Source organism: Vulpes lagopus, chromosome 20, assembly GCF_018345385.1.
Source record: "Vulpes lagopus strain Blue_001 chromosome 20, ASM1834538v1, whole genome shotgun sequence".
In the NCBI taxonomy this organism is placed as follows: domain Eukaryota; kingdom Metazoa; phylum Chordata; class Mammalia; order Carnivora; family Canidae; genus Vulpes; species Vulpes lagopus.
Genome location: NC_054843.1, coordinates 8,562,054 through 8,579,343, shown reverse-complemented (window position 1 = coordinate 8,579,343; position 17,290 = coordinate 8,562,054). Strand labels below are relative to the sequence as shown.

At 37.8% G+C, this 17,290-nt stretch overlaps 1 protein-coding gene across 2 annotated transcripts in view; it reads left to right on the top strand.

Annotated features, from left to right (window-relative positions):
• Nucleotides 1-5,202, top strand: part of MORC3 (MORC family CW-type zinc finger 3) — a 40,063-nt gene extending 34,861 nt beyond the window's left edge. For both annotated transcript variants that reach the window (XM_041735124.1, XM_041735125.1), the window contains exons 16-17: nucleotides 204-361; nucleotides 3,696-5,202. In XM_041735124.1, coding sequence (XP_041591058.1) covers nucleotides 204-361; nucleotides 3,696-3,849 — 312 coding nt within the window. In that variant the 3' untranslated portion in view covers nucleotides 3,850-5,202. The remainder of the gene's footprint in view (nucleotides 1-203; nucleotides 362-3,695) is intronic.
• Nucleotides 5,203-17,290: the final 12,088 nt, after the last annotated feature.

Here is a 17,290-nt window from a genome sequence, read left to right as displayed (position 1 = left end):
TATTCTTTGAATGTGACAGGATGTCAAGGAGAAACCAAAACAAATGAAATTTTGTTTCTAGAAAACCATTGTGGGTGTTCTTTTTGCCCTTTTTTGATGGTAATTTTCATCAAGCAGAAGGAAGGGTCTTTACATTTCTTAGCTTAAGTTAGTACTTTGGCATTAGCATTTTTAAGTTTTACAGTTATGAAATTTTTTTTCAGGTTGAATTATTGGAAATGGAAAAATCACAAATCCGTTCACAATGTGAAGAACTGAAAACTGAAATTGAACAATTAAAATCCACAAATCAACAGTTAGGAGCAGATGTTTCAACTTCAAGTAACATAGAAGAATCTGTAAATTATACTGACGGGGAAAGGTAATATCACATGAGGCATGACGCTGGGGCTGCCTTCTGGTTAGCATAATACTTGCTAGCACATCTCAAACAAATAGTGCTCAATCAAAAGAACACTACCCTTCAAAGAATGAGCAGTTTAGGTTTATCTTAAGTGAAATAGGAATTTGGAAAGAATAAACCACTTGATTGGTTAGAGTGGCTTGGAATGCTGTGTGGGGAAAAGTGGAAAGTGAGATATCAAAGAAGGTGGTAAATTTGGCCATGACTAGAAGACAGGAGACTATTCCATGAAACTTAATTTTCCACCTGGATTTCCTTTTGTACTTGCCATTTCTTTATGGTTTGCTGTCCTCATTTTACTATATGTCATTCCCAGTGTTAACTTTCACATAATCACAGAATTATTAGAAATTGCCGCAGTACAGATGATTACTAGGAAGACGTTCTGTGAAAACAGGAACATAGGAAGTGAATGATTACCCTAACTCAGTAAGCTATAAAACAGGCTTGGGGTTTTGTTTTAGTTTTGAGTGTGGGGGAGGCAGATGTTCAGGTAGAAGAGGATGATGGTGCTGGTGGTATGTCGGTGACCTACCATCAGAAAGTAGCCATTAAGAAGTAAAACGAGGCAGCTCTTCCTGCTCATACAGTATGACTTCAGACCTAAAAGGCACCATCATTGAGAAATAATCTCCTACCATCCTCACTGACATCCATTATATTACCTTGTTTTTTAAGTTTTTGGTTTTTTTTTTTTTTTTTAAGATTTTATTTATTCATGAGAGGCAGAGACCCAGGCAGAGGGAAAAGCAGGCTTCCTGCGGGGATCCTGATGTGGGACTGTGTCCCCGGACACCAGGATCATGATCTGAGCCAAAGGCTCAACCACTGAGCCACCCAGGTGCCCGGTTAAGTTTTTAAAGGATTTCAGTAGGGCAGCCCCGGTGGCTCAGCGGTTTAGTGCTGCCTGCAGCGGAGGGTGTGATCCTGGAGACCCAGGATCGAGTCCCACGTTGGGCTCCCTGCATGGAGCCTGCTTCTCCCTCTGCCTGTGTCTCTGCCTCTCTTTATCTGTGTGTCTCTCACGAATAAATAAATAAAATCTTTAAAAAAAAAAAAAAGTAAAGGATTTCAGTAAATCTGCTCATGGAAATGGAGTAGAGCAGTACACGAAAGCCTAGAGGGGTAAGGTCAGAAGAAAACCCCAAGTGGTGTTTTTCAAAATGAGAACTACAAGCATCTCTGGTGCTTGTAGAGATGCAGATCCTTGACCTGCAGTGCAGTTTATTAAATTGGGAACTTTTTTTTTTTTTTAAGGTTTTATTTATTTATTCGTGGGAGATAGAGAGGCAGAGACATAGGCAGAGGGAGAAGCTCCTGCAGGGAGCCTGATGTGGGATCTAGGATCATGGGATCACAACTTGAGCCAAAGGCAGATGCTCAACCACTGAGCCACCCAGGTGCCCCAAATTGGGAACTTTTAAACAGTCTCAGGTACTTCTCTTGCATACTGACCTTTAAGTAACTGTTGATCATTCATTCATTTATTTTAACTGATCTTTTAAACCTGTGCTTTCCAAAATAGTATACGAATATGTGGCTACTGACACTTGAAATCTGGCTGGTCTGATTTGAGATGTGCTTTAAGTGTAAAATAAAAATATTGAAGCTTTAGTAAGAAAAAGAATGTAAAATACTTCATTAAATAATATATTTTGATTATGTGATGAAATAATATTTAGTTACATTGGGTAAATGTAAAACTGCCATTAAATTTACAGTTGCATTTACTTTTTTTTTTTTTTTTACCATAACTATGTGAACATTTTATTTTTATTTTATTTTATTTTTATTTTTATTTTTTTTATGTGAACATTTTAAATTGGTTAGGGAGCTTGCAGTATTTCTCTTGGACAGTGCTGTTCGGTTCACTAGAAATAAGAATCTGTGGCATGTCCAGTAGGTAGGAGAAATTAGCCAGGGACAATCGAAAGACTTAAAAAAGATGTAAGAGGATCCTTGGGTCATATTAGTCTTTTGTGTACTTTTCATAAAGATAAAAGATTGTGGTTACAACAAAGGGGACATTCTTGGTAAGGCTGTAGGATGGTTAATAACTTCTGGAAAGCAAAACAGAAAAGTGTTTGAACCCTGGACCTCTGGTCAGAGATGAGTGGGGAAGCTTGGACAAAACATGGCTGGAGTGGGAATGATGTAAAATTTTATCCATGGGGCAAAGGAATCTTAGGATCCAAGCTCACAAAACATGTTTAAAATCATATATTACTGTGCATTGTCAACTTAGGGATGAGCATCTTGGCTCTTCAGACATTTCTGCCTTAGATCAGTATAGAAGCTAAATGTGGGCTGCTTATATTGGGGTGAGGAACAGAATAAGAGCAACCAGCATTCAGTTCCTAAGTTTCACTCAATCTTTGAAGCAAAGGCTGCTGAATAGTCATAGGTCTTTAAAAAAGTCTAGGGTGTTGGGGCCCCTGGGTGGCTCAGTTGGTTGTGCATTTTGATGTCAGCTCAAGTCTTGATCTCAGGGTCGTGAGTTTGGGTGCCATGAAGGGCTCCATGATGGGCTCCATGCTGGGCGTGAAGCCTGCTTAAAATAAAAAGTAAAGTCTAGGATGTTGATATTCAGATATATGTATATAAATTTGGAAGGAAGGGTAATGATCATCTAATCCAGGGATTCCCAATGTTTTTAGCAAAACACTATTCCCTATAAATGCACAGTAAAATGGATTCTCAGTGAACTATAGCATATTGAAAGGTTCAGAGAAATCTTGATTTACAAAACTTGTTTTACATTATTTAGCCAAGAGTTTTGTAAGCTTATCTGATCATAGAACCATTTCTCTTTCCTCTTAACACAAGGGTAGATATCTCAAAGAACACGTTTTAGAGAACAGTTTTATTTTCCTCAGAGGCTGAAATTGAAAGAGAGGCATTCTTATTCTGAGACCAGTGTTCTCACTAGTTTATCACTGCTGTTTTTCAGGTGACAATATTTTATATTTTAAATCACACCTCGTAATTAATTATATGTATTTTACCAGTCCATGTTTTCTCCAATAGGAAGTTAAAGTTGTATTAGTTAGAACCAAACAGAGCCAGCAGTTTATGAAACAGTCTGCTTACCAAGAGATAAATACTATTTATCTCTTGGTAAGTATAAATACTATTTATCTCTTGGTAATTTCTCTCTTGGTAAGTAATTATTAAGTTAAATTATGGATTATTAAAGTAAGCGAATTCATGTTTCATTTAAATTTGAGGCCCCAGATGAATATTAAACTGTGTTACAACACTCACCTAATCGATGTAATATTTGTATCTGCAGCCTCAAACTCCGATCTCTTCGAGTTAACGTAGGACAGCTGTTGGCCATGATTGTACCTGATCTCGATCTTCAGCAAGTGAATTACGACGTTGATGTGGTTGATGAAATTTTAGGACAAGTTGTCGAACAAATGAGTGAAATCAGTAGTACTTAAGGTCTATTTTATGTGAGATAATTAAAAGATTTGCTCGGTCCTGTGGTTGTATAGCTTTCAGAGTTGAAACCATTTTGTTTTACAGATATGACAGGTGACAGGCTGAAGAACCATGATCTTACTGTATTCTATGCATTCAAGTGTGGTCACAGATACTGTGGGCACACGGTCACACCTTTTGAAATGCCTGCAAATCGTTCTTAACAGAGCAGCTGAACAGCTAACTCATGATTCTGTTATGAAGTGTAAATACTTGTAATTAAGTCTGCACATATTTTTTTATTACCCTAGAGGACTTAAGTGTTTTTCACCAAGAGCTTTTCAGGTTGCCCCTAACCTTTGTGCAATTTTTTCTGGTCCCCAAAGTGTATTTTTCTCTGAAGCGAGGGCTGTGCCATAATACAAATGGGAATGTTACCTTTGATTTTCTTACAGAGAAGTTTAAACAGGATTTTTAAAAAATGGAATTATGCTCCTGATAAGTTATAAGTGAATTGAACATTAATGTTTCTTTTCTATAAATTCTTACCTGCTGAAATATTTTATTCATGGAAATAAGGTAAGCAGAAATTCTTAATCCATTTTGCCAGGATTTTCCTTGTGCTGAGATTGCCAATCATGGTTAAAGGCAGTGTTTTTATAGAACAAAGAAATGATCTTTAGTATAAAAATATACTGGCATCAAAAATACTAAATGTCCCACCACATTTACTTTGAAGCCCATTTTTGGCTGTGTAGTCAGCATGGAGTGGGCACAATAATCGTTTAATATTTCTTTTTGTGAAATTTCCTGTACAACCTTTTGTAGGATTACTACAGGTTAATGAGAGTTGAGGAAGACAATCTTTCTCAAACAGTACAGCATACCTTTCATTAAATTACAGACCTAAGTGTTTTATGTCCTGGAGGTAAACAGCAAACTGCCCTAGGATTATAGTGTTACATGCCATAAAAATTATGCTTTATTGGTCCCATGTTTGTGCAATTTTAAAGAGATGGCTTTCTATTAATTATAACTCTGTATATATAATTAAGAATCGTATTTTCCACAACTGAAATGTGCATTATTTTTTTCAAAGTTTTATCATTGCTATTTATTTTTACTTTTGTTTCTGAACATTCAATACATGTTTCTTTTATATGTATGCTTAATTACATGTTTTCATATACAATATTAAATTTTTACTGTACATTAACTTCTAGAAAAAGCAAATAAATGAAGGTTGTTTTTATTTGCTTGATAAAGTAATTGAAAGTGTATTTTTGGTATGAAGCTGGTTTTCTGTCCTAATTGTATCTGCCCAAATTTTAAAATATCTTGTAATAAAATAAAAAAATATATATGATGGCTAACTCTTCAGATACTACTTTTAAAGAATTCTATATTCAAATTATATTTTGGAAACTAAAGCTGTCCATTGATCCTCAAGTTGAGTTCATTTTAAAATCTATTAATTACCACTTCTATTTAGGAGACTAAGACTGCTCCATTAAGACTCTAAAAACTGAGCTCATCTTGAGAGAGTGTGTGTGTGCGTGAGTGTGTACGTGTATTTTACACTCAAGAAGAGACTCTTTCTGTCAATCATTTAGCCGCAAGAAACCTTGCTTAAACGATAGCGGCAATATAGAGCATATCTAAGTTTGTGAATATTTATGTAGCAGTTCTTTCTGGAATTTGCTATTTTTCCCTCCTTTGGGTCAGCTATATTCTTGCAAAAATATATATATTTTACATGGCTGTTATCTGACTTAATAGAAAGTTAGTCATAGGATTAGTAAGTTTGCTTGCTCAGTTGATTCTTCGGAAGTACTTACATTTTATTTCACCCTTTAAGAAAATGATTGCCAAGATACAATTCTTTGAAAATGTAGCTAACAAGATTTAACAGAACAACAACATGGGCTTTCATGTATATATCATATTTAGGTAGAGATATCTTTTATTAAGTTAAATTTGTAAAAGGCTAGTGTGGGAGGACAGCATTTAAACTAATCATTACTTAAAAAAAATAGTATGAGGAATTAAACCAGTGTAGTCCACAATCCCTGCGAACAGGACCCACTGAAACTAGCTAAGCATTCGTGCAACAGTGGTGGTGTGTGGCATATCCATGTGTCTTTTATTTGGGCCTCAAATTCCTAATGTGGGCAGGTACTGCTGGGGACTCAAAGACAATTCTCGTGATCAACAGCCCATTCATTCATTATTTGTCATTGAAGAATGATTAAAGTGATACATCCGGTGGTTTTCACCTCTTGCTGCATATTAGAATTACCTGGGTCTCTTAGGAATCCTATGCAAGGATGCACACCGTACTAATTAAGTCAGAGTCTAGGTTTGGCCTAGGTATCAGTAGATTTGTAAGGCCTCTCAGCGTGCCACTAGAGCTGAGAACCATTGATCTTTACCTTCCTGTGATGACTGTTTACAAATGTTGAACTCCGTTGGTTCCTGAAACAAACTCAGGATTTACATGGCCTCTTTCTCACGGGGGTGAGCAAGGAGGGGGAAAGGGGAGCATAGTTGGTGCCCAAGTTAGAAATGTAAATGGAACAGAATGGTATAAAGTGAAAAAGACGTACCCACTGCTTGCTTAGCTATTGTTAACCACTGTTGCTTTTTCTGTGTCCTTCCAGAAAATATTAGCTGCATACATATACACATTCATATATATGCATTCAGTTTACATTAAGTTTTATATCTTTATATTTGGTTATATATTTGTATCTCAAGTTTTCACAAAGGTAGTACACTATATAATTGGTACTTCGACATTTCCATGTTACTTTTTCCAAACAGGTTTGGTAACCTTCTATGATCTGCATATGCTCCTAACACTCATTTATTACTCATGTTTTGTCATTATAAAATATGCTACCGTGAAAATTAATACACACCACACACTTTTACAAGTATACCCAGAGTGTAAATTTGCAGTGAATATCGATAGGTCAGAGTGTGTGCTATGTAACTTTTAATAAATGTTACCATGCAAAAATGAATTTAAACTCCTGTGAAAAAATAAATATGAGTTTTTTCCTCTGTCTCTCCATCAAATTTACTAATCTGATACATGTAAAAATGACCGCTTGCATTCTTTGTCTCAGGTTGAACATCCTTTCATATGTCTTATTGACCATTTTAATTTCTTTTTTCTGTGTACTACATCATCTTGTTTGCCTATTCTTTTCTTTTGGGTTCTTTGTCTTTACTTTATGAAGCTAAAAGCCTGTGCTAATGTAGCCACAAACACCACCCAGAAAACTAGCTTTCAGAAAATCCACAGTAGGTTAAATTCTATTTTGTACAGGGTCTCAAATACTCATTGGAACAGAGTCAGACCCACTGGATCCATGTTTTTCCATATATTTGTCTTTTTTACTTTGGCCACAACTCAGGAAAAAAATGCCACTAATATCCATCAGGTGTGGAAGGACATGTGTATAATGTTTAGAATTAAATTTCATGATCACAGGGCAGCCCGGGTGGCTCAGCGGGTTAGCGCCTGCCTTCAGCCCAGGGCGTGATCCTGGAGACTCGGAATCATGTCCCGCATCAGGCTCCCTGATGTAGCCTGCTTCTCCCTCTGCCTGTGTCTCTGCCTCTCTCTCACTCGGTCTCTCATGAATAAATAAATAAAAATCTTTAAAATAAATAAATAATAAATAATAAAAATCTTATAAATAATAAATAAATTTCATGATCACAGAGTTAATTTCCCGTATCCTGGCCTATAGGGAAAGACCAGAGGAGACAGAGTGTTGGTAAATCAATTCATTCAGACACAGGTGAAGTTATTGAATACAGTCACAGAAGATAAATTAGCTCTTCTAAAACTGGAATGTGAATCACAACTTCAGTAAACTTCAGTTTCATACACAACTTCAGAAACTTCAGTTTCATACACATTCTAATGAATTGTGAGTAAATGCAACTTGCTATTTCACACAAGTACAAGTTAAACCCCAGGCTTCCTTGTTAATTTCTTGCAAAGCAGTCAGGACTCTGTATCATGGTAACAATATATAGAACAAGTTTAAATTTGAAAATATTAACTTTTACCGCAACCTAATACTTAGGTTATGAGTGTCTTCACTCTGCAACTATCTATAATTTGGCTCTAAGCTTCATAGCAAAATGTTAACAGTGTTTTATATTCACAAAGTGAGTCAACAGACTGCCTAATCTCCCATGAGTTTCCTGATAAATGCTGTTGACAGTTGTGGCCAGTGTTTTTTTTTTTTTTTTTTCAGGATCTTCTTACTTACTTATTTGAGAGAGAGTGAGCAAAAGGGAGAGAGAGAGAGCACAAGTTGGAGAGGAAGAAGCAGACTCCCCGCTGAGCAGGAAGCCTGACCTGGGACTTGATCCCAGGACCCTGGGATCTTGACCTGAGCCAAAGGCAGATACTTAACTGACTGAACCACTCAGGTGTCCATACAGCTAGTGTTTTGAAAGTCAGTACTGTGCTCTCAACCAAGGCTGACTTAAAGTAGTTTATTTATAATGTGGTGCTAATGGAGGGAGCTGAGCTGCTACTGTAGAGCATTGTTGCCAGTTTGCTGTGTGACCTTTAGTAGGTCTGTTCTTGCTGTGCGATCCTGAGTTTCAGCGGTATGAGTTGTCTAACCAGCCAACAGCAAGAGAAGTGACACAGTCTGACATTACTATCAGTAGATAGTTACCACTTTTCCCAGTAGAGAAGTACAGGGGTCTAGCATCATAACTTATTATATATCATTAAGGAGTAATTATAATAATTATGTAATTGTGTTATATAAAATATGTAATACTAGTATTAGATATTATTCACTGTAATGACTTAACCAATACTTTCTCACTTCCCACTAATTTACTGTGTTTTTAAATTGATTTTTTTTCAGTATCAGATACTTTTTAAAATATTCATTCATTCATTCATTCATTCATTCATTCATTCATAGAGAGAGGCAGAGACCAGCAGAGGGAGAAGCAGGCTCCATGCAGGAAGCCTGACGTGGGACTCAATCCTGGGTCTCCAGGACCACACCCCGGGCTGCAGGTGGCGCTAAACCGCTGCGCCACCAGGGCTGCCCAGTATCAGATACTTTAAACTGTTACAGGAATTTTCAAATGTATACAAAAAATAGAGAAACTATGCTAATGAGCCCCCCTGTGTACCATCACCCTGTTCCAATATTCTCAACTCATGGTTAATCTTGTTTTGTCTGTACCCCTTCCATGATATTTTTAATGTGTGTGTTAACAAATATTAACTCATTAAGTTTTTTTATTGCAGAAAAATACAAAATTTTGCTATTTAGCCATTTTTTAAGTATATGAGTTGCAATAAGTATATTCACGTTGTTGTGCAACCATCACCACTATCCATTTCCAGAACTTTTCATCCCAAACAAACTGTATCCACGAAACAGTAACTCCATTCTTCCCTGCCCTTGGTAACCTCTGTTTTCTGCCTATGAATTTGCTTATTCTACATATTTCATATCAGTGGAATCATAAAATACTTTTTGTGTCTTTTTGTGTCTGGCTTATGTCACTTTCCATAACATTTTTAAGGTTCATCCATACTGTTACATGTATCAATTTCATTCCTTTTTAAGGGTGCATACTCCATTGTATGTGTGTACTACATTTTTATATTCATTTATCTGTCCAGGGACATTTGGGGTGGTTTCACTTTTTTACTATTCAGAATAATGCTGCCATGAATGTTGTTGAATAAGTATCTATTCGAGTCTTTGCTTTTAATTCTTTGGGATAACATACCCGGGAGTGGAATCACTGAATTATGTGGTAATTCTTTATGTAAGTATTTGAGGAATTGCCAAACTATTTTCCACAAAGATACATCATTTTACATACCCACGAGCAATGCAGAAGTGTTCCAATTTTTTCACATCCTCTCCAATATGAGTTTTAAGGGTTTTTTTTGTTTCTGTTTTTAATTAGCCATGCAATGAGTGTGAAGGGTTACCTTTATGGTTTTGATTTGTATTTCTCTAGTGGCTAGTGATGTTAAGCTTCTTTTCCTGTGTGTACTGGCCATTTGTATATGTTTGGAGAAATGTCCATTTGAGTCCTTTGCCCATTTTTAGCTTTCTTATTTTCTGCTGTTGATTTGCAGGATATGATTTTGTAAAATATCTATCTATCTATCTATCTATCTATCTATCTATCTCCTGGGTATTAGTCCCTTATCAGATATATGATTTGCAAATATTTTCTTCCATTCTGTGGCTTGTCTTTTTGCTCTTGAGTTTTTAATTTTGGTGAATTTGAACTTAATTATTTTGTTGCCTGTGCTTTTGGTATCTGGAGAAATCATTGACTAATCCAATATGAAGATTTTTTTTTCTGTTTTCTTCTGAGAGTTTTATAGTTCTAGTTCTTATAATATCTAGGTCTCTAATCCATTTTAAATGAATTTTTGCATATGGTGTAAGATTTCAACTATGTTTTCATGCATGTGGATATCCAGCTTTCCCAGCAACATCTTTTGAAAGAGACTGTCTTTTCTCCATTGAAAAATTATCTCTCATCCTTTTAAAAAATCAATTGACCATATAAATGAGGGTTTATTTCTGGGCTCTCTTCCAGTGGTATGTATGTCTGTCCTTATGCCAGTACCACACCATTTTGGTCACTGTAACTTTCTTGTAAGTTTCAGAATCAGGAAGCGTGAGTTCTCCAACTTTGTCCTTAACATTGTTTTGGACATTCATGGTCCCTTGAGATTCCATGTGAATTTTAGGGCAGGTTTTTCTATTTCTATAAAACATGCCATGTAGATCTTTGGTAGAATTCACTAGTGAACCCATCTGTCCAGGGCTTTTCTTTGTTGGGGGTTTTGGATTATTGATTCAATTTTCTTACTAGTTTCAAGTATTCAGATTTTCTACTTCTTCATGATTAAGTTTTGGTAAACTGTGTTTCTAGGAATTTGACCATTCATATAAGTTATCCAGTTTGCTGGAAGATATTTGTTCCTAGTATTCTCTTTTTATTCCACAAAATAATCCCTTTTATTTTCATAACATCAGTAATAATGTCCCTGTCTTTTCTGATTTTAGTCATTTGTGTATTCTTTATTTTCTTGTCAATCTACCTAAAGGTTTGTCACTTTTGTTGGATTTTTTAAAGATTCATTTGTTTATTTGAGAGGGAAAGTGCACGTGTTTGTGAGCATGGGGAGGGACAGAGGGAGAGAGAGATTCTTAAGCAGACTCCCCACTGAGCATGGAGCCCAACGTGGGTCTTCATCTCATGACCCTGAGATCATGAGCTGAGCCAAAATCAATAGTTGGATGCTTAACCCACTGAGCCACCCCTGGTGTCCCAGTTTTGTTGATCTTTTTTAAAGGACCGGCTTTTAGTTTTGATTTTCTCTATTGTTTTTCTGTTCTTTATTGCCCCTCCAAAATTTAAAGCAAACTCTAGACATATCATCTGTAAATAATTTAGAATTATCTTTAAAATATGAAATTAAAATTTTTCATCTTAGATTTTAAATATAAGAATTTTAAACCTACAAAGTAATGCTATTATTATGCCGTAGATTTTGATACTTTAATACCAAATCTAATGAACATTCAGATGTCTTTGATCATTTCACATTTTTCCAAGTAGCTTGTTCAAGTTGGAATCCAAACAAAATCTACAAGTTGCATTTGGTTGGTATGTCTCTGAGGTTTCTTTAAATCTATAGATTCTTCTTCCTCTCTTTTCTTACTTTTTAGTTGTTGAAGAAACCACAACAGTTTTCGAGAGTTTCCCTCATTTTTGGTATCATTTAATTTTTAGGAAAATCTTTCTCTTGTATTCCTGTAAGGTGGTATATCTACAGAGTTAGTCAAATTCAAGTTCTCTGGCTTTATTTTGCTTTGTTTGGAAGAATCCTTCTTAAGTGGTACTATGTTCTTTGGGTTGCATCACAACAAGAGGTACCCAATACATATTCATCCCTTTTTGTTATATTAAGATTCATTATTTGCATTCAGGCGTTGTCATCTTAAACCATCCTTTATAAAGTCCCCTATTAGGCTTCACCTTATGATTTTAGCATCCATTAATAATTGCACCTACATCCATTATTTTATTAGGAGTTGTGAAGTGGTGATACTTCTATTTTTTCATTCCTACTGAATTGTGGGACATCTAAAAAAAAAAAACCTGTTTAGTTACCTGAGACATATAGTCTCAGGCAGGATAAATGTTTGGCTCATGCCTTATTTCCTAAATGTAACCAATGAGGTTTCTTGTTGTTAATATCATTATGTAAGTAAATTTTCAATCATTTTACATTTCATGTTTCAATATACTATGGCAACTTTCCCATGTTAAATTGTCTCACTTTGACTAGAGGTCCTTACTAGGATTACATAATCCTAGTAGTCTTTGATGATTTTCTTGCCTTCTGGTGTAATAAAGCATTTCAGGCTTGTCTAATACATTTCCTCATCTAGACCTGGAAACAGTCATTCCTCCAGGGAGCTGTGGTTCTTTTCAAGGGAAATGTTATTTAGAGACCATAATTGAGGCACAGACATACTCATTGCTTCTGGTTTGGGTATTAATTCTAAGCCTTTTTAGTGGACTGACCTAGGAAATGCCTTTTTTTTTTTTTTAAGATAAAATATATACCGTATATAAACCAATGCTGCCCAATTTGGAGAATTTATTTTAGATTTTATATATCTAGATTTCTCATCTTCTTTTGCTGGAAATCTTGGTTTCTAACCACATAATATAATTATTTGCTTTTCCCAATAAACATTTATATATGCATATATATATATATATATATATATATATATATATATATATATATACATATATCAATACCACCATCACTTCTAGCCATGGATAACTGGAGGAAAAGTTTAAACTTTCTTTGGGATATTTTCTTTCTTTTCTTTTTTTTTTTTTTAATTTTTATTTATTTATGATAGTCACAGAGAGAGAGAGAGAGAGGCAGAGACACAGGCGGAGGAAGAAGCAGGCTCCATGCACCGGGAACCTGATGTGGGATTCGATCCCGGGTCTCCAGGATCGCGCCCTGGGCCAAAGGCAGGCGCTAAACCGCTGCGCCACCCAGGGATCCCCTGGGATATTTTCATATTTTTGTGTATCACTGGTAATAGTTCCTTCTTATGCTCATCATAATGCTTCTTCATCCCTGCTGTTGCAGTATTTCCTTTTGATCTCTTAATAGAATTCCGCTGTATGAATATGGCACAGTTTGGTTACGTTTTTTCAATTGATAGACATTTGGTCTTTCCACTTTGGGCTATTATGAACAAAGCTGCTATAAACATTCTTGTGTAAGTTTGCTTTCATTTTTTCTTACATATACACCAAGAGTGGAAAATTCTTAACTATAGGGAACAGAGGGTTGCTGGAGGGGAGGAGGGTGAAGGGATGGGGTAGATGGGTGATGGGCATTGAGGAGCGCCCTTGTAATGAGCACTGGGTGTTATATGCAAGTGATAAATCATCCAACTCTACCCTTGAAACTAATACTATATTATATAATATGTTAACTAATGAATTTAAATAAAATCTTGAAAGAAAAAAGTGGAATTTCTGGGCCAGAGGGTAGACATATCTTTGACTTAAACTACTGAACAATTTCCTAAAGTATTTGTATTCAGGCTGATATAACAAAGATACCATAGACTGGGTGGCTTAAATAACACACATTTATTTCTCACAATTCTGGAGGTGAGGAAGTCCAAAAATCAAGGCACCAGCAGATCTGGTGTTTCGTGGGGGCACTCTACTCAGTCTGAAGGTGGTTGTGTCCTCCCTCAGGTGGTGGAGACCTGGGAAAGGGTCGGGGATAGAGAGGAGAGGGAGAGAGAATTTTTTACTCTTCATCCCCTTGTAAGGGTACCAATCCCATGATGGGCTCCATCCCCATGACCTCATCCATACCTAATTACTTCCTTAAACCCCACCCAAAGATACGGTCTGATCAGGGATTAATGCTGCATGCAATGTATGAATTTGGGGTGAGGGGGAGACACAAACATTTAGTCCACAACAATCTATCACTTTTCATTTGTGCCAGCAGTGTGCTCCACTAAGTCCTGTGCATTCAATTTCTAATTTTCCTTTTCTCCTATTTTTCCTCTTTTTATTCTGATAAAATTTGCTCAATATCTTTTCCTAACCCTGTATTGAACTTTCAATTCCTGTCGTTAAATCTTTAGGACACTCTTCCTTCCTATCCTTTAATAATGTTTTATTAGAACATATTCTGACTTCAGATTATTCCAGAGTATTCACACTTAGAAAAGGAAACTAATAGTAAAGTGCATTCAGAGAAATCTTTGTTTTCGCAGTCAGATTAAGATTTAGCCCCTTTATATTAATTTTCACTATAAAAAAGTTCTCAGGAAACCAAATACCCGTGGTCCCTTTAGAGTGATGCAGTTGTGCTAAAATCAGTGCTTGAGGGCCAAAGTAAAGTTCATTGATTGTTGAAACATCTAGCTGGAATCACTTGCAGTAGAACTTGGTGCAAATCTCTGAGGTCTCCTCCAGCAAACACTTGCCTTCCGTACTTCTTTTTTGAAAACTTGGCAACTTTTTTTTTTTTTAAACTTTTGATCCTCACTTTGGGCCACCATGTGGCTCCCCAGGCAGGCACTGACATCAAGCCCCCCAGATTCTCACCAAGAAAGCCAACTCCTTCCTGTATATTTAGTATCTAAACCTGTGTCTTTTTTTTTTTTTTTTCTAATCTATAGTTTAGAATCCTGGCACTCTAAGGAGATGGTCAGAGGAGTCATCTGAGAATCAACAGCGTTTGTCAGAAATGTGGAGACACCTGGTGGTTATCAGAGACATTGAACCCTTGGTTCCAGACCAGACTGATTATCACTCACCTGGGATCTTGAGAAAATGCAGCCTCCCTGCCAGGAGCGCCTCCTGCTGGATTCTCTGAATCAGTGGGCCTATGTAGGGCCAGGAATCTGTACTTTTAAAACAGCCAGATTACCTACATTAGTCATTCCCAGTCCAAAGTCTTAGCCATGATTTAAGAGAGAAGATCTAAAAGCTACGTATCTGGATCACATTATCTTAGCTTCCTTGTAGAAGTCAGGCTTAAGGAGCCTCCAGTCATTCCTTTCAATATGAGACATCCATTTATAGACAACTTCTATACCTTTCATAAAATTGGCTAAGAGCATCAACCAGCATTTATATAAGAATCCATGTCATTCTTTTTCCTAGAAAAAAAAAAAAAAAAAAGAAGAGCTCGTTCCTCAGATGAGCCTAAATGTTCCTTTTATCAAGTAAAAGCTGTGCATCCCAAGGTATTTGTTTCCTGGCCTTCTGAGAAGCTCACAGATAAATTGTCCCATTTGGAAAATTATCCCATCTCAAAAATCCTGTTGCATCTAGTTCTGCCTTCTGATTTACCTTACTTGAAAATGTTAAATTGTGTTTCTAACAAGTGTTTATGACCCCATCTGCTCATTGCAGTATAATGTAAGCAATCCAGGTATAGAATGACCCAATAGCATGAACTCTCCAAAACGCTCTAAAAGCCAGTATATATAAGAAACAAAATTCTCAATTTTTGTTTGCAAAAGGAAGAATAAACCTGGTTAAATTCAAGGGCAGTGATGCCCAGGGAGGGGGGCGGAAGGGGAGGGAGAAGAGGGGAGAGGTGGGAGGTGGGAGAGCTACCAGGGAGGCTGGCAGGCTCTCTTCTTCAAGGTTGCACAGAGCAGCACTCGTTTTACAAAGTCCCTTGGTCTTGAAGCCCCAGAAACCTGCTGTTAGCACAAGAAGAGAGTCCATCTGTCATTTTGTCTTAACCAAGCTCTCAGATTAACATATACTGGATTCCAGTTAATTTAGAATGAGAAAATTGCCTTTGAGACACACATATCCATTGGACCTGCTCATTCACATCTAAATGCTTCTGGGCTTTTGCCCCCATCCACCCTTTCCCATCGTGGGTCCCACTGCTCCCCCTTTGTGCCTCTGTTGTCAACTGTGAGTTTCTTTAGCTTAAATTCCCATTTCCCAGAGCTGCTCATCCAAAACTCTATTGCCCGAAGCCCCTTTAAAAAAAAAGATTTTAGGGGATCCCTGGGTGGCGCAGCGGTTTGGCGCCTGCCTTTGGCCCAGGGCGCGATCCTGGAGACCCGGGATCGAATCCCACGTCGGGCTCCCGGTGCATGGAGCCTGCATCTTCCTCTGCCTGTGTCTCTGCCTCTCTCTCTCTGTGACTATCATAAATAAATTTTTTTTTATTTTTTTTTAATCTTTATTTATTTATGATAGTCACAGAGAGAGAGAGAGAGGCAGAGACACAGGCAGAGGGAGAAGCAGGCTCCATGCACCGGGAGCCCGACGTGGGATTCGATCCCGGGTCTCCAGGATCGCGCCCTGGGCCAAAGGCAGGCGCCAAACCGCTGCGCCACCCAGGGATCCCATCATAAATAAATTTAAAAAAATAAAATAAAATAATAAAAAAGATTTTATTTATTCATGAGAAACACAGAGAGGCAGAGACACAAGCAGAGGGAGAAGGGAAGTCTGATGCGGGACTTGATTCCAGGACCCTGGGATCACGACCTGAGTCGAAGGCAGACACTCAACCACTGAGCCACCCAGATACCCCCCGAAGCCCATTTTAAATGCCCTCTTCTCTTCAAACTTGTCTTGAGCCTTCAAATCCAAAATAAGTGCCCCTCGGAACTGTAGAGAGCACATTGTTCCTTCCACAGTCCCTTTTCCCCCCCCACACTTTTTATTTTAAAGTTACATTTAAAAAAATCTACCTGACTACAGGAGGCCCGTAAACACTCTCTGTGTTTTACTGATGCTTGGAACTCCAGAGAGGGCGACGGGGCCTGATGCAGGTCACAGACACTCGCTGCGAAAGAGCACCTGTGACAGAAGGGATGGTCATGGGCGGGTCTCAGAGTTCCAGCCTCCCCACCTGGGTGATAGGACCACTCTTCCTTCTACTGGACTGTGAACTCCCGGAGGGTAAGTCTCCACTGCATATCCAGCACCAGAGGGGAGCCCGGGTGGCTCAGCGGTTTAGCACCTGCCTTCGGCCCAGGGCGTGATCCTGGGGACCCGGGATCGAGTCCCACATCAGGCATCCCTGCAGGGAGCCTGCTTCTCCCTCTCCCTCTGCCTGTGTCCTCTCTGTGTGTGTGTGTGTCTCATCATGAATGAATAAAAAAATCTTAAAAAAAAACCTTATTATCCAGCACCGGAATAGGGTCCAGCATCTTGCAGATGCCCAGTAAATGTCTGCTGAAAGAATTCATGGAGAAGGGAAGAAATGATTGAATGAACGGGTGGATGAACTCATCCACTCCTCCCCGCGAGGCCTCGGTCGTGCACGTAATTACTGCATCGGCAGGAGTCGGCGGGGATGGCGGGGATTCCGAGCACCCGCAG